The sequence below is a fragment of the Hyperolius riggenbachi genome, chromosome 3 (genome assembly GCF_040937935.1).
Source record: "Hyperolius riggenbachi isolate aHypRig1 chromosome 3, aHypRig1.pri, whole genome shotgun sequence".
In the NCBI taxonomy this organism is placed as follows: Eukaryota; Metazoa; Chordata; class Amphibia; order Anura; family Hyperoliidae; genus Hyperolius; species Hyperolius riggenbachi.
Window position 1 is genome coordinate 433,356,689 of NC_090648.1, and position 26,714 is coordinate 433,383,402.

The 26,714-nt window shown below is 42.9% G+C and overlaps 1 protein-coding gene across 1 annotated transcript in view; it reads right to left on the reverse strand.

Annotated features, from left to right (window-relative positions):
* LOC137562387 (embryonic protein UVS.2-like) overlaps positions 1–26,714 on the reverse strand; it is a 71,952-nt gene that overhangs the window by 21,077 nt on the left and 24,161 nt on the right. The window contains exons 2-8 of the mRNA XM_068273724.1: positions 12,634–12,699; positions 9,872–10,003; positions 7,187–7,304; positions 5,971–6,146; positions 4,683–4,764; positions 4,463–4,590; positions 921–1,036 (exon numbers count right to left, since the gene is read on the reverse strand). Coding sequence (XP_068129825.1) covers positions 921–1,036; positions 4,463–4,590; positions 4,683–4,764; positions 5,971–6,146; positions 7,187–7,304; positions 9,872–10,003; positions 12,634–12,699 — 818 coding nt within the window. The remainder of the gene's footprint in view (positions 1–920; positions 1,037–4,462; positions 4,591–4,682; positions 4,765–5,970; positions 6,147–7,186; positions 7,305–9,871; positions 10,004–12,633; positions 12,700–26,714) is intronic.

A 26,714-nucleotide genomic window follows, 5' to 3' on the forward strand; every position in this document is an offset into this window, starting at 1 on the left:
TGTATTTGTACTCTTATGAGGCTGATTAGTGTTGGGGTTGAAATTCAGCATAGCCAAACCAGAAAGAGGAATTATTGCAACAGCATTGTGAGACAAAAGGGGAAGAGAGCCCTGGCCAAAAGGCCTTACAGTCTAAACGTTTAAGGTTTAGGACATTAGGTAAAGGGAAGTTGTGTGTGGAGTGGTAGAAATGGTGGTTAGTGTCCTAGATAGGAGAGTATGCGTGCCTGAAGAGGTGAGTTTTCAGATTGCGCCTAAAAATTGTAAGTGTGGATGAGTGCCGGATGTGTTGAGGGAGAGTGTTCCAGGGAAGGGGGGATGATCAAGAGAAGTCTTGTAAGAAGGAGTAGGAAGAAGACAAAAGGATATTGTTAGCAGAGCGGAGATTGAGTGTAGAATGGTATCTGGAAATAAGACTCATCCCAGTCTGTTTTTCTTTCTCCCTCTATCCCCAGGGCTGTATTTCTGGAAATGCCACAAAAGCATGGGCCCTGGGGCGGCTGCAACCCAAGGGGGAACCTGGGTGTAAACTAGGGGTTGCTACATATAAAATAGAATGCTGCAAATGGGGAGCAACACATGAAACATGGAAGCTGATGCCCAAGGGTCATCAAAAGTACATGAAAGAGGTGGTCTGCAGTACATAGATAATACCAATGGAAGAGGGAGCTACATATGAAATGGGAGGGGCATTGTGGCAGATGGAAAGAGAGCACCTTCATACTTGGCCTGGGGGTGGAAAAAGTATAAATCCGGCCTTGTCTATCCCTTTCTCTCTCTACTTTTAATCAGTCTACTATGCACCCCTCTCCCTAACTAAAGCTACAGATCAACCAAAATAAGCATTTACTGAATTAAAGCCCATATAAATAGGCCTTACACTAAATCCCTGGGTGTCTCCTCCTTCTGCATGCAATTACCTGTCCAGTTGGGGTCCTGATCAACCAAACACAATTAACATTGTTGGGGTAAGGAGAGGGATAATTGGCTGATGTGAAAACTCCACTATCCTTGTTCAGCAAATTGGCACAGACATCTGAAAAAGAGAGGGAGAGCAATGAGTGAGTCCACTCTGTGAAGAAAGCAGATTTATAACATTAGTCATCCCATGTGTAGAGGGAGTTCTCATTTTACAGATGTTTCATTTACACTCATCTGAAGTACTGTATTTTTCAGATTATAAGAGCTAGGTTTAAACAACAAAAATCATTGGAAAAAATATAGTAAACCAGGTGCGTCCATGGTATAAGGGCGTCTTGTCCCTCTGTGTTCCCCTCTGTTCCCTTATGTCCTCCTCTGTCCCTCCTGTCCCCATGTGTCCTCCTCTGCCCCCTGTGTCCTCCTCTGTCCCTCCTGTGTCCTCCTCGGTCCCCTTGTGCCATCCTCTTTCCCCATGTCCTCCTCTGTCCCTCCTGTGTCCCCCTCGGTCTCCTTGTGTCATCCTCTGTCCCTCCATGTCCTCTTCTGTTCCTCCTGTGTCCTCCTCTTTCCCAGTGTGTCCTCCTCTGTCCTCTGAAGTTCAATCAGAGACACAGGATTGCTTGTGAGAGTAGACACTATTGGAAGTGGTGGCTCCTGCCTTTTTCCAGTTCTTTAAAGAATAGTCCCTTAAGACCAGGGATGCTCAAATCCGAATTCGGGTAAAACGCAGATAGTTGCTATCTAGATTTCACCCAGTAAACCTGTGCAGGCTGGGCGGAGGGGTCAAGCTTACCTGTCTGATGTCTTCTTCGGTCCGTCCCTCAGTGCCTCCCACGATGCAGTCCACGCGCATCACGTGACTACAAACACTTCCTCCTTCAACCCGGAAGGAGGAAGTGCTTGTACGTCCCTCGGCATCGTGGGAAGCGCCGAGGGACGGACCGAAGAAGACATCAGACAGGTAAGCTTGACCTCCCCCCCCCCCCCCCCGCCCAGCCTGCACAGGTATCTGGGTTAAATCCGAATAGCAACTATCCGGGTTTCACCCGAATTCAGATTTGAGCATCCCTGCTTAAGACTCACCAAGCCATCCATCCATCCATCCATCCCCTTCAGACCCACCGAGCCATCCCCTTAAGATTCGCCGAGCTATCCATCCATTCCTTTAATACCCACCGAGCCGTGCAGAAGTTCCCTTAAGACCCACAGAGCCGTCCATGCATTCCTGTAAGACCCGCGAAGGCCGTCCCCTTAAGACTCATTGAGCGATCCATCCATTCCTTTTAGACCCATCAAGCCATCCTCGTGAAGTGCACCCGAGGCGAAAATAAACTAATGAAATAAACAATTGTATCTATCTCCCTTCTCCTAAAAAAGACTTTTTAAGATATTCCACAGTTTTATTTTATGTTTAAGTCTACTTTTTAAGTTTTAACTGTTGTTTTTGCTCAATGACACATTCATTGAAGTATGCCAGAGCTAAAATCTATTAACTATTGACCCTTTTTATCTCTTTCCTGCTCTCAAAAGCCATTTTCTGCTAGGAAAGTGTTTTATAGTTGGAATTTCTTATCAGTGAGGGTCACACTGTAGTCAATTCCTATCTGAGTCAGGACTGAGTCAGCCACTTACATACCTGATATTTAACTCTTTCAGGCAGAGAAAGAACACAGCATAGTTATTTGTGTGCTAGGCACTGTACATACCCATGTCTGTCTCATCCTGTCACATGTCACCTTGGGTATCCTTTAAGACCCACCGAACCATCCCAGCTGTTGCCGTGCTCGAAGCAGCATGCGGCGGCTCCAATCATCATCCACTAGACAAGTGCCGGCATATCAGCTGCTGGAACAAGAGCCAATCACAGTTCCTTTGCATGCTGACAGGAGTCGATGGTCTCTCAGGTGGATCCATGGCTCTGTCATTGGAGCCAATCACAGCGCTTCCAAGGGTCTTAAAGGATTGGATGGTCAGCTTGGTGGGTCTTAAGGGGCGGCTTGGTGGGTCTTAAATTAATGGATGGATGGCTTGGTGGGCCTTAACCACTTCACCACTGAGGGGTTTTACCCCCTGAGCACCAGAGCAATTTTCACCTTTCAGCGCTCCTTCCATTCATTCGTCTATAACTTTATCATTACTTATCGCAATGAAATGAACTATATCTTGTTTTTTCCGCCACCAATTAGGCTTTCTTTAGGTGGGACATTATGCCAAGAATTATTTTTTTCTAAATGTGTTTTAATGGGAAAATAGGAAAAATGTGGGGGAAAAAAATAATTATTTTTCAGTTTTCGGCCATTATAGTTTTTAAATAATGCATGCTACTGTAATTAAAACCCATGAAATTTATTTGCCCTTTTGTCCCGGTTATAAAACCATTTAAATTATGTCCCTATCACAATGTTTGGCACCAATATTTTATTTGGAAATAAAGGTGCATTTTTTTCAGTTTTGCGTCCATCCCTAATTACAAGCCCATAGTTTATAAAGTAACAGTGTTATACCCTCTTGACATAAATATTTAAAAAGTTCAGTCCCTAAGGTAACTATTTATGTATTTTTTTGAATTGTAAATTTTTGAATTTTTTTTTAATTACAAAAAAAAAAAATGGGGAGTGTGGGAGGTAATGAGTTAATTTTTTGTGTAAAAGTCATTTATTTGTATGTGAAAAATGTGTAGGGTGTAGTTTACTATTTGGCCACAAGATGGCCACAGTAACTTTTTGTTTTAATGCGACCTCCAAGCGTCCTTCCGGAAGCTTGGAGGAAGTATAAGGAGGCTGGACACGTGAGTTTTTTCTCACAATGATCGCGCTGCTCATAGGAGAGCAGCGGATCATTGTGGGGCTTAGATCAGCGAACGGGAATGGATTTTCCCGTTCATTGATCTCCGGGCGAGCGGGCGGCGGCGTGTTTACTAGCGGCGGGCGGCGTGTTTACAAGCGGGAGCGCGGACAGCGTCGGGAACGCGGAAAGTATGGATTTCTCCGTCCCTGGGGGTTAAAGGATGGAAAAAGGGACGGAGAAATCCGTACGGGCGGGGGTAAAGTGGTTAAGGAGACAGCTCTGAGGGTCTTAAGGGAACGAATGGATGGCTCAGTGGGTCTTAAGGGAACATTCTCAAAAGTACTGGCAACAGGGACAGAAGAGGACACAGGGAGACAGAGGGAGCAGCAGGGATGACAATTGTGGCGGGGAACAGAGGACACAGCAGGGATAGCACGTGTAGGGGGACAACTTACACCGGTGGAATTGTTGTATTTGGACAATAAGACACACTGACTTTCCGCTCCCACTTTTGGGGGCAAAAAAGTATGTCTTATGGTCAAAACAATATGGTAACAGATTCTGCCAGATCGGTTATTTGTATATATTACATGTGTGCAGCTTATGTAAATGTAGTGAGAGTTCTGGAATGTGGGGCGATGGGATCTCACCAACAGAGTAAAATTAATATGACCCAGTCTATTACAGCTCAATCTATTCCAGGTAGTCAGCCAGACACATCATCCTTACAGGGTCCACAACTACAGATACTTACTGCAGTTATACCGGCGGTTGATTTTAGAGACATCCAGAACACTCAGTCCATCTCTTTGCCCAAACTGTATGTTGGGGTCGGGTTTGGCAACCATGGTGGGCTGGCCTGAAGTGTTGGCAAAGGAAGTGCTGACCAAAACACAAAAGCATGTAAAGATGTCACTGCATGTTCATCACTGATCAGTAGTAATTTGATGATGGGCACAGCAGAATGCACTTACTTGTCATAATGCATCACTGAGGAATGATCATACTCCAAGCCTTGGTCATCAGTGTTCATTTTGTTATAAGCAGAATAATACTCTGCAATAAGAACAAACAATTTTAATTTCTTTTATGTAGATGGTTGTTCTTATTCTTTCACAAGTGTTTCAGCCTATTTCCTTTATTATAGGACTCTAGCAAATATGTTCCCTTATGTGGATGCAGTACAGGTTACCTAGAGGTCTATCTCTGTCCACGCTGCTGTGCTTTGCCCTCTTTAAGATCGTGACCCATGGTTGGGTTGGGATCTTCTGCGCAGGCAGGCCACGCCCCTCTTGTGAACGCTTTCACATGGTCAGGAACGCTCTGCGCTTGTGCACTTCAAGTCTCTTTGAACTGCACAAGCACAGAGTACTTCCAGCTACAGGAACGTGATCACGAGAGGCGCATGGCGTGTCCTCTCATGTGCAAAAGATCCCAACTCAGTCATGGGTCACGATCTTACAGAGGGTGAAGCGGTGGCTTGGAGAAGAGCAGTCGATAGACTTCTAGGGGCTGGAAGAAGTCCCAGATGAGTAAAATGTTTCTTTTTTTTCTCACCTCATGTCTCCTGTAAAGCAATAAATATGGAAGGTGGGTATAAGAGTCAGAGTGATGATTGGGAAGGGGCAGGGTGTGGGGAGTTTACATTAGAATTTTGACATGCTACATTTATTTTGGGAGGCCTAAGATGCCATGCGGGGCCAAACAAAGAGGAAGCACATAATGAAGGTGGACTGTAAATATGGACACAGAGGGCATATACAGACACATATGATGAAAGGTGTGGCCAGCAAGAAATAGAGTTTACTTCTTCCTGATGAAGTATCAGTACTGTTATCACATGTTGATATATTGTTTTCTTTTTCTTCTGCTCCTTCCCCAGATGCTGTTTTCTCACCACACCTCTCTTACTATATCATTCTCTTGTACCACAGTCTTTTATTATGTTTATAGCCAAGGCATGTCTTATACATTTGCCACAACCTGCTTCCGCTTTTGCATGAGACTTATTGCTCCACCCCCTGGTGTCAGCTTGGATGATGAATTGAATATGGACAACCCTGAAACATTGTAATGAATCAATAAATGGCCACATTGTCATTCTGGCCTATCAAATTCTGCCTCCTTTCTATTTGGTTCCTTTTCTTATCTTCCCAGCCATTGACAAGGAGAAGCATTATGTAAAATGTATACATAACCAATGTTATTGCCATTCCTGGTTAAATAGTAGTCATAAGATACACCTTGAAAGAACTGTGTTACCTGGCGCAATAAACTGGTACAAAACGGTGACATAGTTATCCCGATCGTCTCTCATGTGCTCATGGACGAACCCCAGCGCGTGGTCAAGCTCATGCTGGACAACCCCTCTGTACATGCAGCCGCCACCCAGAGAGATGAATTGGCCGCCACCAATTTTTCCAACGTAGGAGGTACAGCTAAAGATAGAGCACAGCACAATGTGTTACTATTTCAGTAGTGGATAGCCACAGAGCATAATGGCTGTTTATTTTTGTTTGGAATGACAGTGAAGCATTCTATATTGTCAGGATAGTCAGTATCCAAAGTGTAGTTTATCTTGCCCTGAAACCTGCCATTGCATTTTATTCAAACTGTTTTTTATTATATATTAACATCTTCTAATTAGCTGTTCTGAGCTGTTTGCGTGCTTGAAGCACAGAGAGCTTCACAGAGAGCTCCTTTTCACTTGTTACACTGTGTTTACACACATGTATCAACATTGGAATGCAAACAATGATACTGTTATCTCCAGTTTGGATGCGTATTTGAAGCTGAATAGCAGGAAAAAGTGCTTTGTTTAACCATTTCTGCTTAAAAACATTTCTGGGATAGTAGCTTTGAAGCTGTGAGGAATCTTTTAGAGCAAAGTAGAAATGCTAACCTTCAGACCACTTTAAGAACATGTATGGCATCAGCAATTTACTTACTGAATTCAAAGCAATGAGGAAGTGACTCCAAACCCAGCAGAATAGGACAGACTGCATTCAGAAATAAGTTATCCAGTAAATCTGGACTGAATTGAAAAAAAAAGTTTGCTTTTGGGTGGAAAAAGCTTGCATGATTTGCATGGTTCGTTACAGAACATAGTAGGGTTGCTGGAAGGTTAGTAAAATAGCAGATGTGCAGCAACTGTGAGAAGTGTTCTTTTTTTTAAACAAACACAATGTGTCCTGGATTTTGAAAGATTGAAAGACACGTTCTTGAAGTGGATGTGGATTATAGACACACTTGCATTAGCACTAATTCTTACTCACTGACCTTTCATCAACTCTTTATGCATTTTATTATGACCAAGGTGAGAGTTGGAAGTATTTGTCAGCTAATAGCTGGCATGGGTGAAGTTGCCTGACTTTCCTAGGGTTGCTATGCTATATACATGTCCTCTATTCTTTCATCTGTCTGTACTCGACATAAGCTTCTCTCTTGAGAATGACTCAGGAGACAGCCAACAACCTACCTGCCTCCATTCACAATGTTCACATAGTCATTCTCTGTTGTTCGAGGAATGAACCTTATGCAAGTCAAAGTCTGGAACTCATCAAAGGCCCTCTTGAACAAGTTAAGTTGGTAGCCATCTGGGGAGAAAGGAAGTGGAAACAAGATGACATGGTGAATGGGGTCAACCATTACAAGAGAGACTCTGACCACTTTCTGAGAGCCATGCATGTTGCACTCAAGTCTTTGCTCTATTCATGGAACAAAACCAAGCTATGTCTGGGAACTTTGCATAAAAATGTAAAAGAAAGTTACCAGTTGGAGTATTAGTGTACTTCTACTTAAAGCGGACCTGAACTCTTGCACATGACACAAGGAAAACTGAGATAAATGCAACCTGTGTGTTTTTAGAGAGAAGAGCCAGTGCTGGTCATAATGGAAAAATCTACGCTTACGGATCATTACGCGTAATTTTACGCTAGCGTAAGGATACTGTAATGTAGGCGCTTACACTACGATGTTACGCGTAGTGCTGTAATACCCATTAATGCGTATTTTTTTACGCATACGGACGATATGTACGCAATAGCCGTCAATGTGACAGTTATTGCGTACATATCATTCGTATGCGTCAAAACGTACGCTTATACTGAAGGGCGGGAGAAGATACTATTGGTTGCTTAGGATGTTGACTGATTGGCTACTCTTAGAAAAGGGGAGTTTTTACGTTAGTAATTACGCGTAAAATTACGCGTAAGTGTTCGTAAAATTACGCATACCTAGCAATTACGGTAGACAGTGTAATTACGATACCACTCTACTGCTTACGCGTAAATAATTACGCGTAAGACCGTAATTTACGCGTAGCGCTTACGCGTAAATTTACATTGAATTACGATGCGTAATTACGCTCATGCGTAATTTCGGCCCAGCACTGAGAAGAGCCTGTCTAATTTCTCCTCACCTGTAAGTAATCACAAGTGTAATTTGATCTCTCAGCTACGCCAGCCCAGAAATTTGACAGTCCTCGGCAGACACAGCTAACATGTAAACACAGGACATTAACCCTTTGTCTGCTTCCATGAAAGCAGGAAGTAGACACTGAAGAATTATGGCAGCAGTTCTGTAAGCTGTAACAAAGAAGTGTATTTCTTTAAAGATTATTATGCTGTTGCATATCTTTTATAGCAGAGAGGAAGTTCTGAGTTCAGGTCCACTTTTTGTGTGCTTCAAATACCTAAAAATGGAACCCTGTTTGATAATGAAATATATGGAGTATACTCCTACTCATCAAAAAGTACCGCTTGGAACCTACATATTACCCCACCCCAAGTAGATCAAAAGCTTTAGTGGTCCAGAAATCTAGCGATATTTGTAGAGCAAAATGTACTCAATAGTGTAAGCAATGTAGCTTGGCTCAGACCTAGCCACCAAAACCGTGGTGACTGTGAACACATCCGTTTTCGCCACTTCCATCACCAGTGCAGGCCAAAATGTCTCTGTCCTCCCCCATATCAAGGGCTAAACTATCCACATCAAGGTGGTGGGTGAATAGAACTCATTTTACTTAGGCAAAGTTTCCATGAATTGTTATAATTTAAGTAGGCCTCAGTTATTTGGACTGAGTTTTAGGTAAAAGGCTTGTTCGCAGAGTATTCCTTTAAATAGAGGTTTTCGTGATGCAGGCAGAAGCATCTCAGTGTCTGCTTGAAGCACATGATACAAGCAGATACTGAGAACCTGTTCCTGAAGGAAGGCCACAGGCCTACACTGCCCCAGACAAATGGACTACGAGAACAATCAACATAGGCCATATTTACAAAATATCTTGTATACAAAATATTCTTGTATATAAGTGAAAGGCATCATGGAATATTAATCGAGTAGGTGGGTATTATGACACCACGAGGGGTCTAAACCAATAGTCGGGTCTGGGGGATGGCTAAGATGAGGTCACATTTAACTCTTTCCTAGTCAGTATTAAAGGGCCGGATGGGCCGACGGAGCGCATTCTTATTCCTACTTTCATGCTCTCTATATGCTCACTGGAACCCCTAATTATTTCCTTTCTTTATGTAATCTGATATAATGTATGCTGTACATAGTTAGTCTAGATGTAACGTAGGATAGACATAAGAGGACCTGATTATCTTCAGCCGGAAGGTAATCACGCAGCTGTAACGCAAGGCAAGAATCTGCTTGGCTAAGATATGACGAACTGTATCTGTATATCTGTTTCCTGAATAAATAACTTGTACAATGAAGAAGCCTGAGATTGGTCTATCTCCAGGTGGCTGATGGTGTAATGGTTAAGGGCTCTGCCTCTGACACAGGAGACCAGGGTTCGAATCTCGGCTCTGCCTGTTCAGTAAGCCAGCACTAATTCAGTAGGAGACCTTTGGCAAGTCTCCCTTACACTGCTACTGCCAATAGAGCGCGCCCTAGTGGCTGCTGCTCTGCTCTGGCGCTTTGAGTCCGCAAGGAGAAAAGCGCAATATAAATGTTATTTGTCTTGTCTTGTCTTGTCAATAATGATTGCTGTGTGAGAGTCAAGTTATCTCACAGTCTGTGAGGTGCAACTCTACGAAGTTGCTGGTGTCGAAGCAAAAAGGTGATTTATAACAGATTACAGATGTATATTATTCAGCTGTGTTGCCACCAAGCAATGAAGGTGTTATTATAAGATGAGGAAGAGGCAATTACTCACTGTAAGCTGGGTCTAGGGCGTAGGGAACAGGCACAGTCCCATCGGCAGCACTAGGCCATTTGCCTGCATAACGGAGGGCACTACGTCCAGGTGGCACCAGCATGTCACCTCCTTGCGTCAACAAACTTTGGTCTAAATGTAACAAAGAAAAGTAATTAGTCCAATACAAGGAAAATATCTGAGTGTGGCTGATCAATGTTAGCTACTACCAGACAAAATACACTATTCTTTTTTTATCTTATTATGAGAGAAGTGGTGGTCACGTGACTTCACCGGTTTCTGAGACTTCCCATCCTTCCTCTGACTCTACAGGAGAGGAGGAATGCTGAATCACACTCCAGTAACATGGCAACCATTAGAGTGCAACTCCATCCAAAACTTTAGTTCTCGCTTTAGATACATCGGAAAAGGCTAACAAACTATTTTGGACATTACCGATGTTGTGGTTCTGTTGGAGGAAAATTTACATACTGCCTCTTATTTCTTGTTGGCATAGAAAGTAGGTAAATGGCCAGGCTTGGGCCAGAGTGGGGGGCTAACCATCTTAAAGAGAACCCGAGGCAGTTCCTTGCGGGGCAGATGTGACACAGAGGCATGTTCTCTGCCTCATAACATGTCTCTGTGTCCCTGCACTGCCCCTCTCTGTCCCCCCACCGCCACACTACAGCCCCCTAAAACTAGCGACACTATTTCTCGCTGTCTTGGAGGGTATATAGAGAAGAGGGATTTCCTGTTCAAAACACCCACCAGGGGCATTCCTGCAGGGTTTTTGGGCATCTCTCTCTCCCTGGCCACATGCCCTGCTGCTCCCCCACCTCCCTGCATGCTGGGAGAGAGATATCTCTCTCCCTGCAGCGTCGTGACCCAAAAGTCACAAAAGTGAAAGTGGGCCAGTGCGGCCCAAAGGAATAGCGGAGAGCGGTGGTTTTGGCAGCTACCTGATCTGCTCAGCCTCCTGAATCAGGTAGCATATTTTTTTTCACTTTATGAGCCCACCTCAGGCTTTTCATTAACTACTTTAAGACCGCGTCATGCCAATGGGCGTGATCGCGGCGGCAGCCCCAGGACCGCCTAACGCCAATTGGTGTCAAGTCCTGGGGCCGACTACTGCAGGAGATTGCACGCGCGGATGCGCATGCATCTCCGCTTGGCTTCAGTCTCCCAGAGGCTGTCATCGCTTGAAGACTGTTAGACGGCGAAAGCGTTGTCTAATACCTGTGTACAGCACTGCGATCTGCAGCAGCGCTGCACTGGGGACAGCGGTGTGACACGGCTGCCCCCCTGGGACACTAGTGAGTGATCGGCAGAAGCCTATGACAGCTGATCGCCAGGATTGGCTGGCTGGGGGGAGGGAGGGGTTTGACAAAAATAAATAAAAATATAGTAAAAAATTATAAGAAAATAAAGACACAAATTTTTATTTAAAAAAAATAAACACTAGGGGGGTGAACAGACCCCACCAAAAGAGAGCTGTGTTGGGAGGGGGGGGGGGGAGAAAATGAGGGGGGGGGGAATCACTTGTGTGCTGAGTTATGCAGCCATGCAGCGAGGCCTTAATGCTGCAGTGGCCAATTTCCACAAAAAATGGCCTGGTCTTTAGGGGGGTTTAGCACTGTGGTCCTCAAGTGTTTAAGGTGGCCACACACACACAATACAATCTCTTAGATTTTGTTTCCATTCAAGAATAACAATTTTTTCTAATTGATTGATATATTTGGAAAATCTGACTAATGTATTATACATGTGTTCACTTTTCACTAAATTATGAACGAAAAAATAATTGAAAACTTAGAAATTGGGTCTCTGTATATTGAGAAACTGACAATCTATCCTACACCATTCTATTTTCATAAAACAATTTAACAGAAAAATTATCCACTCCTGATTGACTTATATCGATAAAAAAGGAAAATGTGGTGATTTTTTTTGTACAACCAAACATTTATTATCAAATTGCCTTTGAATAATATATTTTTTATTTTATGGTGTGTGGCCACATTTAGACTGAGAGAGATCTACACTGAGATTGGACTCAAGCTCGAAGACATGGGTGTAAGCAGACTTTTGATCAATGTTGAAAGATAGAGGACACCACAAAACAGGCACTTAAAAAACTGTTTTGTTGTTGTTTTATTTTAAACTTCTAATACAACTTGAACTAGAAAATCTGTTCTTTTATCAGTGCTAAACCTCTCCAGATCTTTCCTTATTTCTGTCCTTCTTACGTGAATCACCGTCTATCTCCAGGTCTGTAATGGTGTGTGCCATTTAAGGGGGGCATCATTAATTACCTACGGCAGTGTGATACGCCCACATACAGAGCAATGCATGCCGGGAGATGTATATCTCCCAGCATGTATTGCTGCATATGCACATGTGTGACAACGCCAGCAATTATAAAGCTGGCGGAAGCTTCCAGCACGGGCTGGGGGCCAAAGGAGCAGTACCCTGTAGGTAAGTAATGATGCTCCATCCAACTTTCCCCCCAACGGCAAGCACTATTATGCACCTAAAAATTCAGCGCTCAAGTCACTTTTACCCTTTACAGAGCTGGTTAGAGGGGAGTTTTTCTTAGTTCTGTTTACCACGCTCCAGGGTCTGGAGGATCTAGTCAGAATGGTCACATGATCACCACTTCTGCTTTACTAAAGCTGCATATAATTTACATTAAATTTGAATGTAAAGACAATTATTTGCATTATTATTGATCATTCCTACTGGGGTCATTTAATAGTTATTATTCATAAGAAAATCATAATTACTCTTGTTGGCTTCTATAATCGCTGAGAAGGTTCCAGGAGATGCTTCGGAATTATGAGTTTCATGAGCTGCAAAAAACATAGAAGTGATTCTCAAGTTACTTACAGCAAACGCATAAGAACAGAGACAAGGCTATCCTGGGACAGAGACAAGGCTATCTTTGGACAGACAAAAGGCTATCTTGGGACAGAGACAAGGCTATCTTGGGACAGAGACAAGGCCATCTTTGGACAGAGACAAGGCTATCTTTGCTATATTGGGACAGAGAAAAGGCTATCTTATGAAAGAGAAAATGATATCTTGGGACAGAGACAAGGCTATTTTGGGACAGAGACAAGGCTATCTTTGGACAGAGAAAAGGCTATCTTGGGACAGAGACAAGGATATCTTGGGACAGAGAAAATGCTATCTTGGGACAGAGACAAGGCTATTTTGAGACATGTTACAGTCACAATTTACTGGTAATTTTCTTGATGGCTCTTACCTGGGGGAGGGCCAGCTGCTTCTTTTAAAACGTTTTGGACGTCCTCTTCTGTAGTTTAAAATACAAAAGAAAATGAGCAAGGGGAAAATACTCTTTTAAACAGAGGCTGGGAACAATGAGTTCAAGGATAGTTCACTACAGAGTTCAAATGAAAGTTCATATTTGTAAATATAAATACCTCTTTCCCAACAAAATATAAAATGCAGGATGAATAAATCATTTTATTAATCTTCAGCCGATATATAACATAACCATTGGAAACTAAGCGCCATCTTGCTGGTAAAGTTTATGACGTGTCTTGACTGACAGAACACAGAGAGTATCCCTAGTATCTGTCATGTCCAACCCTACACCGTTAAAATTTGGAGTGCAACAAGGCTCAGTTTTTTTCCCCCTCTGCTATTTACTATCTACATGTTGCCACTTGGTACAATTATCCAAAAACACGGACTAAAGTACCACTGCTATGCTGATGACACATAGCTATACTTGTCCTTCAAACCTGGTGGAGCAGATCTTGTTCCAAAAATAAATTTTTACTTAGCTCAGCTACAGGAGTGGCTGAATGACAACTGGTTGAAATGGAATGGACAAAATTGAGGTCCTTGTTGTCCAAGGCCAGCGTCTGGCATCAAAACAGCTGTACTCTAAATCAACACCACTGAAGATAGGGATTTCAGATATAAAGAGAACCAACCTTGTGCCCAACTTTAGTGTGCTCTCCTCATCGATGGGGAAATGAGCTTCAGAAACCAAATCTTGTATGTAGTCAAATATTCTAACTTTCGTCTGAGGAACATTGCAAAAATGACATTTCTCATTCCCCCAGAGGATCATCCAACCCTAGTTTACGCCTTCATCACATCACAGTTGGACTACTGCTGCAATGCCCTCTATACAGGCCTTCCAAACAAGACCCTGTACCACCCGCAATTAGTACAGAATGCTGCTGCCAGATTGCTAACAAACTGATCTTGCCACATTAAACCAATCGTTCGCTCACTGCACTCTCTTCCTGTAAAATGGAGAATACTCTTCAAGATTGGACTGTTGACATTCAAATCCCTACACAATTTGAGCCCTGGTTACAAGAAGAACTTTCTGAAACTGCACCACACCTCCTAGTGGAACAGCAGAATCCATAAACTTGGTCACTCCCGGAGTGCACCTCAAAACCTTTGGAGCCAGAGGTTTCTGTTATGCTGACCTTAATCTCTGGAACTCTCTACCACACCCAGTAAAGACAGCCCCATCCCTGGAGTTCAAATCCAGAATGAAAAGCCAAATGTTTAGCCTGGCATTTGGAGACTTGTATAATTTTTCCTGTCAATTCCATCAGCCCTAGTTTCACCACTCATAGGTGCCCCCAGAGCCCGCTGTGCCCCGTTAATCTTGGCTTATTAACACTTGTCGGCAGCCAAACAGAATGGGAGGCATCAGCTGCAATGGGAAAACCCAGTGCACGCCCATTCTAGTAAAAGATGCTCCCGCGCCACGCCTCCTGCTGCCGAACATCAACCTCCTCCCAGGTTCCGCCATGCTCCCGTCTGTGGTCTCCAACAAACATATTGCCAGAATGTTTATGTCTTTGGGACCCCTATGTCCTGTTTTCTGTTCCTGTTTTCCACTCCCCACTGCTTTTATGTGGTCAAAAAACAAAAAAAACACCCCAGTTTATAAAATATGATATCTGGGAAGATGGCCGCGACTCCGCAAGTAGTTACAATACTGACTGAGTAAGAGAAAGTGCTATTTAGCTTTGTGTTATACTTTTCATGACTAATATGAACTTTCACCTTGTGTAGGGGAGGGGAGAAGAGGTAACATTTTTTTTTTACAAGTATTGTAACGGGAGGGAAAGAGGTAGAAAAACAACATACTATTATGAGGTTAGAGAGGAAGAGGAAGAAGCAGGGAGATATGTACAAACATAAACATAGATAAAACTTCATCTTACCGCTCTCATCAGTTCCAGGCTGGGACATCTGAAAAGTAAAGGCTTTTAGTCTATAGGTGTTTTTGGTGCAGCGGTATTCATGTTATAACGACTCTGATTATGGCTGTCAGCACTCACACTCCATTGTTTGATCACACAGCTCACAGAAAGGATTATAGCTGGCTGATACAGAATTTCCTGTAGATTTGTTTTGCATTTTTTCTATATCATTCTAAGAACCTTCCTGTCTGCAGGAGTATGAGGGTGTTGCATCCAGTGCCGTCCTGCCTATGATGCCGAGTGATGCATTTGCGTCAGGCGCCATGTACGCAAGAGCAGTATCTTGTCCATCTCCCTCCCACCCTTCTCCCAGCCACCGATCATATTACCTCCTCCGCGGCCACTTCCAACAGTCCCCATCCCGCTGCTTGTCGTTGCTCACTGCTACACAGACCCGCTGAGCCGCTGTGACAGGACAGCGGACCGCCTCCTATCAGCGCATGTACAGGAAGTAATTACTTTACACGCGCTGATAGGAGGCGAGCCGCTGTTCTGTCACAGTGGCTCAGTCTGATCTGAGGTCTGTGTATCATTGAGCAGCAGGATGGGGACTGTAGGAAGTGGCCGCCGAGAAAGGGAAAGGGAGCAGGCATGGGGGAAACTATACTTCCTATTCTGGGGCAATTATACTATCTACTGGGGAAACTATACTACCTATACTGGGGGCAACTATATTAGCTACCTATTTTAAGGGAAACTATACTACCTATTCTGGGGCAACTATATCTATACTGGGAGTAACTATACTAGCTACCCTATACAGGGGGCACAGAGTGTGAGCATTTTCAGGTGCTGTGCGATCATTGCAAATTGGGGGGGGGGGGGGGCGCATCATCACATTCTGCCTCAGGCAGCAAGACATCTAGAACCGGCCCTGGCTGCATCTGTCTTTTGGGGCTGGAACCCACTAAGCCTGCTTTGGCAGTTGATCAGCAAAGCGCTATGCCAGTGGATCCTTGTGGGGGTGGTCCCACTAGTGGTGTTGTAACTATGGAGTGATCACAAAACGCTGCTTGCAGCATTGTGAAGGCAATCCCTGTGTGATCAGATCAGCGGCTACAGTATCCACATCATAATTGCTCTGGGAAATCATTGCACTTCTGAACCTTCACAGCTGCATGGCTGACAATACGATTAAAGCTAGCAGATCTTTCCTGATAGCGCCTCCTGCTGGGAACTCAACATATAAGATGCAAGCAGAGGCAGGCTGAAATGTCTCCTAAAATCCAGGCAAAGTGTATTATTATTATTATTATTATTATTATTTAGTATTTATATAGCGCCGACATATTACGCAGCGCTGTACAGTGTATATATATCTTGTCACTAACTGTCCCTCAAAGGAGCTCACAATCTAATCCCTACCATTGCCATATGTCTATATTATGTAGTGTAAGTACTGTAGTCTAGGGTCAATTTTTTTTTAGGGGGAGCCAATTAACTTATCCGTATGTTTTTGGAATGTGGGAGGAAACCGGAGTGCCCGGAGGAAACCCATGCAGACACGGAGAGAACATACAAACTCTTTGCAGATAGTGCCCTGGCTGGGATTCGAACCAGGGACCCAGCGCTGCAAGGCGAGAGAGCTAACCACTACGCCACCGTGCTGCCCATGGCTGACCTTTAGGGTACAGGCTCTTTGCAACAAAAGGAAATAATGTATGTTCAATTTACAGCACACCTTGCTCCAGAATAAAAAATCAGAAGAGACTTATGTCTTTGTATTCTCTCACCTGTGATGATAGAGAGTCCACCGGGAGACTCATCACTGAGCCAGCAGCACAAGCCAAAACCAAGAGAAAGACTCTTCTATCCATTCTGCTCAGACTTCTTCACCGTAGTGTGAAATATAATCAGTCTGAAGCTGTTGTTGTGCTCAGTCTCCAGAACCCTTTTTATACAGATCTGGGGAGGTCCTGACCAATCACAGGCCAGGATGGTTGACGTGAGCCTGACACGCATGGACACTAGATTTGGGCTCATGGATATTGTAGATGTATAATTATATCAGGTGTGGCAGCACAGTGGTTATTAGAACAGTAATATTTTGTAGGTCAGAGAGGAATCAATTTTCATGGTCTTCTGACAAGGTCAAATCCTTGGTCAGTGACAAGTGAAATAATGTGAATGGCCTGGAAAAAAGTCATATTTGCTATATGAGCTGGTTGGGCCATAAAGGACTCAATATAAAAAGGAGATCATTACAATGGAAATTGGAACAGTACTGCTCCATCAATGAGCAAACTTACAGGAAACAGAGAGGGGATAAAAGTGAAGTGTACAGTAACTCCAAACAGGGGCTTTGAGTTACAGCAACTTAGGTTCGAATATTACTTTTAACAATCAAGAATTGTGACTATATTAAAGTTCACTCTGCTATATTTTTATTAGAAGGTGAATAGGAACTATGTCTCCACAACAAAATCAGGCTGAAGACTAATATATGAGGAGCTCAGCAGGCTGGGCAGAAACTTAAAGAAAGATTTAAAGAGACCTCAGCTCAAACCTACAGATATCCAGCAGATTCACACAACACATCAAAAATGAGAAGACAAAGTAGAGGGTGAACAGTCACCCTGTAACGAAAAAACACAGAGACACCGGGAGCCCAAATGGTACAGTACATCACAAATGATAGAAGAAACAAAAACATATGAACAGAGGGTACTCACAAAGGGAGGTTGCAAGGGGGCAACCAACCACTGCAGGCAGGTGGATTTAAACAAACCCGACTCCACTCGGTGGTCCAGGCTAGCTGGAGATGGTTGCACTTTTTGAGAAAAAGGCCCCGGGGGCCCATAAACAGGATCCAAGGGTTTCCCCTATCCTGAGCTGGTGGAGGGGGGGGGGGGGGGGCTTTTGGGGTTGGGTTATACAATGCACAACAGGATAAAAAAAGCACTCAGAGAATAATAAAATGAATTAAAAACAATAAGATAAATAAACTTTGGGTGGCTTACCTCAATGTAGATAAATTCATATAAAATGAAGTTTAATAGCACTGGCAACGATTTTTGTGGGTTCCTGCCAACTTCCTCAGGCCAAATCAAGTGCATCACTGTATTCATCTCTCAACACAGTGGGGCACTTGATTTGGCCTAAGGAAGTGGGCAGGGACCCACGAAACGTGTTGCCAGTGCTATTAACAATTTATGCCTCCTGGACGTGATTGGCACGTCTGCTGCTGTGCTGCTGCGAACTCCCGTGCGCGATCGCGCGCACACCCATGCTGCCCCCCGTTAGCCCGGAGATCAATAAATGGGAACATACAGTAGTTCTCATTCATTAATCTAAGTCCCCGGTAGGAAGACCAATGGCTTCGTTTCAGAAGCCGCAGTCTTTCTGAGAAAAAAAAGTTTCCCGTCCTCCTTATACTTCCTGGAAGTGAGAGTGCTCGCTTCCAAGACTAAAAAAAAAAAATGTCACTGTGGCCATCTTGTGGCCAAATGGTAAAACTGCATCTACATAAATTTTTTTATAAAATAAACCTACATCATTACATTTAAAATTAACTGTTTACCTCCCACACCAAAAATTACCCCAAAAACATTTTTAATAAAAAAAAATACAATTAAAAAATATATATCATATTTTGGGAAATATATCATATTTTGCAATGTACATTTTTGTTTAAACCAATATAATTTCTGTTGAAATCTTCCCTGGGGAGGATTTTCATTGGTCCAGACAATGGACCAATGGGGAGGTCTGGCAGGAGCTTCAAAGATGCTTTGCCGGTGCTCAGAGCATTTTACAGTGATGAGTATCCCGTCATGGAGCGGCAAGGGGGAGCTGATAATGGGTGGCATTAGGGGTGAATTGCATGGGGCTGGGGGTGCCCAGAAGTGCTGCAGGAGGTTTGGCACTGCGGGAGCGGACCAACAGGGAGCTCTGGGGGTCTCCTTAGTAAAGGAGACTCTCAGATGCAGCAGTGGAACACATGCCTTTTGCAGGTCTAAGCTAATGCTTATGTCTGATGGGCAGCATAAAAAGTGGAACAGGATAGGATAGTTTTAAATTGACCAATGAAATGCAGCCTAAACCTAACAGTGTAGTCACTGGCACTCTCATCGTACAGCACTAGAATCCTGGGTTCATCAGATACTGGCCACAACACTGTTTGCATGGAGAATCTGTCTTCACTTTTTTATGTGGCCTGGTGTTGGTCATAGAGAAAATCACAAGACATAACAATAAAAGTTGAACTGATTCATTTCGCGAATCTTTTATGAACTTGACCTAAATAGGTCACACTGAATTCAATTACTATATTAATCATAAATAAGTAAAAATCCCCACATCCCAGAAAGATGCTAGTAGTAAGGCCAGGGATTTTTTAAGGGGGAAAATAATTTATAAATACTATATTAACCACGTCCCCTCCCCGGGGATGAGTAACTGCATCCTGGCAAATACCCTCTTCCCTTTGCAGGGACGTAGCTATCACGTCCCTTCCTGCCGCGCACTCCCACTCTCTCTTCCCCCCTGCATGCTCTTATGGTCATTATCGCTGCTGATCGTTGGACGCAGTTCCCATTCATTAATCTCTGTCCCCGTATGAATGGTCATAGGCATTGTTTATTTCCGACAGAACCCATGCACGCATTACTTCCTATTTAGCGTACTATAGAGATGCAATAGGAAGTAATGTGTGAGGACATCTTGTGGCCAAATAGTAAAATTACACCTACACACATTTAATTAAAAAAAAAAACACCCACAAAAAACATTTTAAATTAACACATTACCTCCTACACTATCCCATAATTACCCAATTTTTGTTTTGTATGATAAAAAATTACATAAATAGTTACCTTAGGAACTGAACTGTTTTTTAATATGTATGCCAAGAGGGTATATTACTGTTAGTTTTGAAACTATGGGCTTGTAAATAGTGACAGTTGCAAAACTGAAAAAATGCACCTTTTTTTTCCAAATAAAATATTGGCAACATACGTTGTACTAGGGAAACATTTTAAACATTGCAATAGCTGGGACAAATGGGCAAATAAAATGTGAGGGTTTTATTTATAGTAGCATGGATTATTTCATAACTATAATGGCAAAAACTGAGAAATAATGATTTTTTTCCCCAATTTTTTCTTATTTTTCCTGTTAGAACACAGTTAGAATAAAATAATTCTTAGCAAAAAGTACCCCACAAAGAAAGCCTAATTGGTGGTGAAAAAAAAATGATATAGATGGTTTCGTTGTGATAAGTAGTAATAAAGTTTATAGGCAAATGAATGGAAGGTGCGCTTACAGGTGAAAATTGATGTTTTTTTAAGGTAAAAAACCCTTGGAGGTGAAGTGGTTAATAGAGAAAAGTCGATCATGAGTCAGGTCATCCACATATCACTTAAAAAAATTAACATTTTATCGATACAACTTATTTAAAAAATACTAAATACAAAACAGACATTAGCACGTATAGTCTAGTACAACTTTGCAAGGTTCACATAGTACATATGCAGTACATATTTCATTTGTCTGTTTTATATAGGAAACAAATCAAGAAGATGTTATCCTATCACTATGTGGCCCGTTTGGAATATAACAATGGCTCACAGTGGAGACAGGTGCATTTTATCAATATCACATATCTTTTAAGTTTTACACAATTCTCAAAGCATTTTGTGAACAGTTCTCCCAGTGGTGTTCATTCTTAAGCTAATAAGTGAAAAATTAAGTAAAATTAGCGAAAAAATTGTGTATAAAAGGTGGAAAAATGAAACTGTGACCAAATGGAGAACCAAAGTAGTCCATAGGTAATACATCCACAGAGGTCTATGAGCCCTAGAGGAAGAATTTAGAATCCACCACCAAAAAAGTATATACCAAGCATTGATTGACACCATAACAGATAGAGACAAAACTATGAATGCACATAGCAGTGATGAGCAAAGAACAAACTGAGAGAACCATGCTCAAACTATATATCAAACGATATATCAAATTGCTGGATTTCAAAAATTGTTAGTGTTTTAGATGATACCTTTAATGACGAACTGTACAAGATTTCCTTGCGAGCTTCAAAACTTTAAGTTTCTTCTTCAGGCAAGAAGGCAAATCACACCAAGCATTGCTTTTTAGTAGGATGACTTTTCGGTCTCTTTTAGCCCCCTATACATTCCTAGTGGTTTAGGTCACCCCGAGCTGCTTGGTAACTCTGTTCTTCAGGCAAGATACAGAAGTGGATCAGAACTGTAACTTCTCCTTGGATCTTCATGGGCCTTGTCATGTCCTATCACATCACAAAAATATATCACTAGGTTTTTTTATTTCCCCAAATTGGCCTTGAACTATATTAGGGACTTTGGGTATGGAAGGAATTAGACTGACTGCTCCTTTGAAGGCCAGTTAGTGATATGACTATAGTCTCTGGGAAAATGTCTGCATGATATAAATACACAATATATACAAACAAACAAACACAAACACAGAACATTTATATTGCGCTTTTCTCCTGGCAGACTCAAAGCGCCAGAGCTGCAGCCACTAGGACGCGCTCTATAGGCAGTAGCAGTGTTGGGGAGACTTGCCCAAGGTCTCCTACTGAACAGGTGCTGGCTTACTGAACAGGCAGAGCCGAGGTTCGAACCCAGGTCTCCTGTGTCAGAGGCAGAGCCCTTAACCATTACACTATCCAGCCACTACCACTACCACTATACATACACAATAACAACACTAACAATAGTTTGAAATGTTTCCTTTGATTTACAATTAGTCATGTTTGGTTACTGGTTGCATTATGTTATGATGATGTGCCTTCCCCCATCGGGTCTGTGGGTTTGGGTTGGAAAAAGTCATTTAGCCAGAGCCTGAATAATTTAATGTTACAGAAGTAGGAAATAGCAGAGAGAGTAGCAGGTGAAATTCAAACCTATTTTGAATTTAACCGTACTGATGATGTGACAGCCTTGGTGACACATAAGTGTGTGATTATGGGGATACTGATCCAAGAGGGGACTAGGGCTAAGAAGGAGAGAGCGATATGGCGATAGAGGATAGCTTAGGAGTAAGAGACCTGGAAAAGCGTCATAAAAACACCCTAGCTGATAATGTATTGAAGAATTTGATGGTAGAAGGGCTTAAGGCTCTCCTTTTTTCCAGAGCAAAGTACGTAGCGAAAGATGCAGTAGGGGATTCTATGAGTTTGGCAATAAAAGTGGGAAGATGCTGGCACGGATGTTGAAGGACCAGCAGACGTCTAAGTATGTCCCTTTCTTGTGTGATGCCAACTCCAGGAAACATTACAGAAGTGAGCCCTTAACCAGAATGTTCCGGGATTTCTATGAGGTTATATAAAATCCAGGAGGTGGCCCTGGGTTACCCTCGGGAGGGGGGGGGGGGGGGGGAGGAGAACGGAGATAGAATGAAGGGATATGTGGAGGCCTCTGGGATGAGAAAAACTCTCACAGGAAGAGGTATCTGGATTGGAGGAGCCAATAATGGCGGAGGAACCGAGCCAAGAGGTGTCACAGATGATGACTATAGAAAATACAAGGAGATCCTAAAACCCCACTGGGTTGAGGCATTGAGCTCACTGGTTGGGTGGAACGGGGAGCAGAATGGTTTTAGTCGGGAGTACCTGGAATCACATAGAAAGGTTATCCCTAAAGCAGAAAAGGACCCAGCCTTATGCCCAAGTTACAGACCAATTTCTTTACTGAATGCAGACCTAAAGTGTAACGATCGGTGTAACAGAGAGGATCTGATTATTGGCGATCTGCAGTATCACCAAAAATACAGATATATACCTGATTATTGATGATCTGCAGTATCACCGATAATCAGATATATCACTAACCTCTGGACACCTGAGGTATGAGTGTTTGGGTGCAACAGTAATACTTTGAGGACAATACCTGGAGTACAGGTACAAAAGAAGTAAGGAATACTGCACAAGAGAACAAGTTCCTTCCAGTAGCCAGAGACTCTCCCGAAGGGAGGAGTCAGGCTGGGGGTAGGAAGGGCCAGAGCGTGAGTGACACCAAGGAAGGTGTCACTAACTGATCTGTGAACTATCTCCTTACTGGGAGATAGTTCTCGAGGTCGGGCAAGCCAGGTCGGCAACACACAGACAGATAAAGTACACAGACAGAAGGCTGGTTCGGTAATCCTAAGGAACGCAGGGTTTGGCAACAGAGTATCAGATATAGTGAAGTACCGAATCAGTGATCAGAAGAGTAGTCAGGAAAGCAGAAAGTCATAACAGATAATAAACAATGCCTAATCTTGGTTGTGAGCTCCGTGATCATCAACACCCTGGAACTAGTCTGGTATATAACAGAATGGTAACTCAGATTCCTAATCTTGGGTGTGAGGTCCTTTATCATCAACACCCTGGAACTAGTCTGAAGTATAACAGAATGGTAACACAAATTCCTAATCTTGGGTGTGAGGTCCTTGATCATCAACACCCTTGAACTAGTCTGAAGTATAACAGAATGGTAACACAGATTCCTAATCTTGGGTGTGAGGTCCTTGATCATCAACACCCTGGAACTAGTCTGAAGTATAACAGAATGGTAACACAGTATCTGACAATTGGTCTGAGTGCTTCCACGTAGTGATCGCAATGGCAGACAACCAGAGAATGACCAGCACCCAGTATATATAGTAAAGCGCTCTCCAGCGCCTCCCCTAAGTGCTGGACCAATGGGAACTGGTTGAATCGTCAGCTGACCGGCTTGGTCAGCTGACTCCCTTCTGGCTGTCATAAAAGTTCTGCCTCTCAGCGCGCGCGCGTCCTTCTGAACCTGTGTGGACTATCAGTCCCAGCCACACCAGACATGTGTTGTAAAGCACCCGCCGCGCTGGACGCGGAACCGGCCGCACCGCTATCAGAGCATGCGGCGGTTTCTCCGCGTTCAGCCATACTAGTGGATGTAGGCCTACGCGTGCAAACCGCCGCGTTGGACGCGGAATCAGCCGCCTTGTTCTGAGTACGCGCGGCGGCTTCTCCGCGTTTTCTCACATAAAGGTGTTCGCTAAAGTTAGGCAAACAGAATTTCCCCCTGCCTGCAAAGTTTGATTCATTATGATCAAGTGGAATTTCTCCCTGGTAGAGAATCCAGGGACAACACAATAAGAACAATAAACCTTATCCAGTGGGCTCAGACGGCACCTGACCCTGTCATACTGTTGTCCACAGATGCTGAGAAGTCATTTGACAGGGTCAGGTGGGGCTTTATAAGAACTGTACTATGGCATATAAATATGGGGGGGAAAATTAGGGGATTGATTGTCTCGAAGTATTCATCTTTGACAGCTAGTGTTAAGGTTAATGGGGACTTGTCTGAGGTGTTTGAGATCTCAAATGGTACCTGGCAGGGGTGCCCCCTCTCCCCATTGATCTTTGCCCTCACACTGGAACCCTTCCTGAGGACACTGAGGAAAAGTAAGGACATAACAGGACTGAAAGTTGGGGCAGTGAAACACAGTCGCTGCTTACGCTGATGACCTTATGTTTTACGTGACCAGGCCAAGGCTAACACTCCCCAATTTAATAAAATAATTTTAAGAATATTGAAAACTGTTTAACCTAAGAATAAACTGGGATAAGTGTGAAGTTATGGGGATAATGATGAAGGAGGAGGATATAGGGATAATTAAGGCAAGTTTCCCATTCAGGTGGGTAAGGGAATCCTTGAAATGCTTGGGCATAAAATTGGCTATTGGCATCCCAGATTTGGTGCGCCTGAACAATTACTCACTGCTGACACAAATAAAGAGGTACCTGGATAACTGGGGTAAAATACAGCTCTCCTGGTTTGGGAGAACAAAACGTACTAAAATAAATATTATGCCAAGACTTCTATATGTCTTTCAGGCTATGCCTATACCATTACCGAGGGCCTTTTTGGTCGGGTCCAGAAAGAAATTGCAAACTTTATCTGGCAGAAGGAGAAGGCGAGGATTAAAATTACCAAGATTACCAATTACCAAGAAAGGTTAGATAAATTGGGTTTACTTAGTCTGGAGAAAGGTGCCTTAGAGGGGATCTAATTAACATGTATAAATACGTCCGAGGGCAATATAGAAGCTTGGCAGATAAGCTTTTTGTCCTTAGGCTTTTACAAAGGACTAGAGGACATGATCTGTGCGAGGTAGAAAAAATGTTTTTAGCCATTTATTTAGGAAAAGGTTCTTTACTGTAAGAGTGATTAAGATGTGGAATGTATTGCCACAGGAAGTAGTTATGGCAAATTCTATACCTGCATTTTAAAGGGTGCTTAGATGCATTGAAAGACATCAATGGCTATAATTACTAAGTAATGCCCAGTGGTGTTGATCCAGGGATTTTATCTGATTGCCATCTGGAGTTGGGAAGAAGTTTTTCCCTTTAGGGGCTAAATGGACCATGCCTTGTAAGTGTTTTTCATCTTCCTCTGGATGAACAGGGATATGTGAGGGAGCAGGCTTGTATTGTACTTTATTTTCTGGTTGAACTCCATGCACGTATGTCTTTTTTCAATCCAAATAACTAGGTAACTATGTAAATGGCGCTACTAGTGCAAACCAAATCTAGGGGAGGATTGACAGTTCCAGACCACCACAGAATACAAACAAGAATAGTGGATTGGCACAGGCATAAGCAGTGGAAGCAGTGGGTAACACTGGAGCAGAGTCTGGTTAACATCCCTTTGTCTAGCCCTGGCTCTCATATAAATATAGAAGTCACTAGTGATGCTCGGATACCCCTTTTTATTATTCAAGTTTGGTCGAATTCGAATAGTAAATTATTCGAATTCAGTCGAATATTCGAGTCGAATATTTTTTACTATTCGATTCGACCTCGGACTTCGAGCTCACTATTCGAGTCGGTATTCGAGCTCATTATTCGAGCTGACTATTCAAATTGGCCTTAAATAGCTTCCAACACTTGTTTTGAGGGTGAATGATGCAAGAAACATCTTTTTTTCCAAGTAACAACAGCAAGTGATTATGTGGGGATGTTCCTTTAAAAAAAAAGGTGGAAAGAGAAGTTGTGTCCAGAATTTTGTTCAGTACTGTATGTACTTCTTCTTCTTCTTCTTCTTCTTCTTCTTCTTCTTCTTTTTTATCTTCTATATCTTCTTCTTCTTCTTCTTCTTCTATATCTTCTTCTTCTATATCTTCTTCTTCTATATCTTCTTCTATATCTTCTTCTTCTTCTTCTATATTGTCTTCTTCTTCTTCTTCTTCTTCTTCTTCATCTTCTTCTTCTTCATCTTCTTCATCATCATCTTCATCATCATCTTCTTCTTCATCTTCTTCTTCATCTTCTTCTTCATCTTCTTCATCTTCTTCTTCATCTTCTTCTTCTTCATCTTCTTCATCTTCTTCTTCTTCTTCTTCTTCATCTTCTTCTCCTTCTTCTTCTTCTTCTTCTCCTTCTTTTTCTATATCGTCTTCTTCTTCTTCACTTATTTCTCTTTTATATTTTTTAAGAAATGCAGCTATTTTTGAGCGTAATAAATAGCTGGTGGCGCACGCATGTTGGAAGCGCCATTGTATGTGCTACCTGGCAGTGGAAACACACAGACAGCAGGAGGTAAATTCTGCAGCAGCAGCAGGAGGAGGCGGATGATTGTGTGGCAGCAGGCAGTCAATGAGGC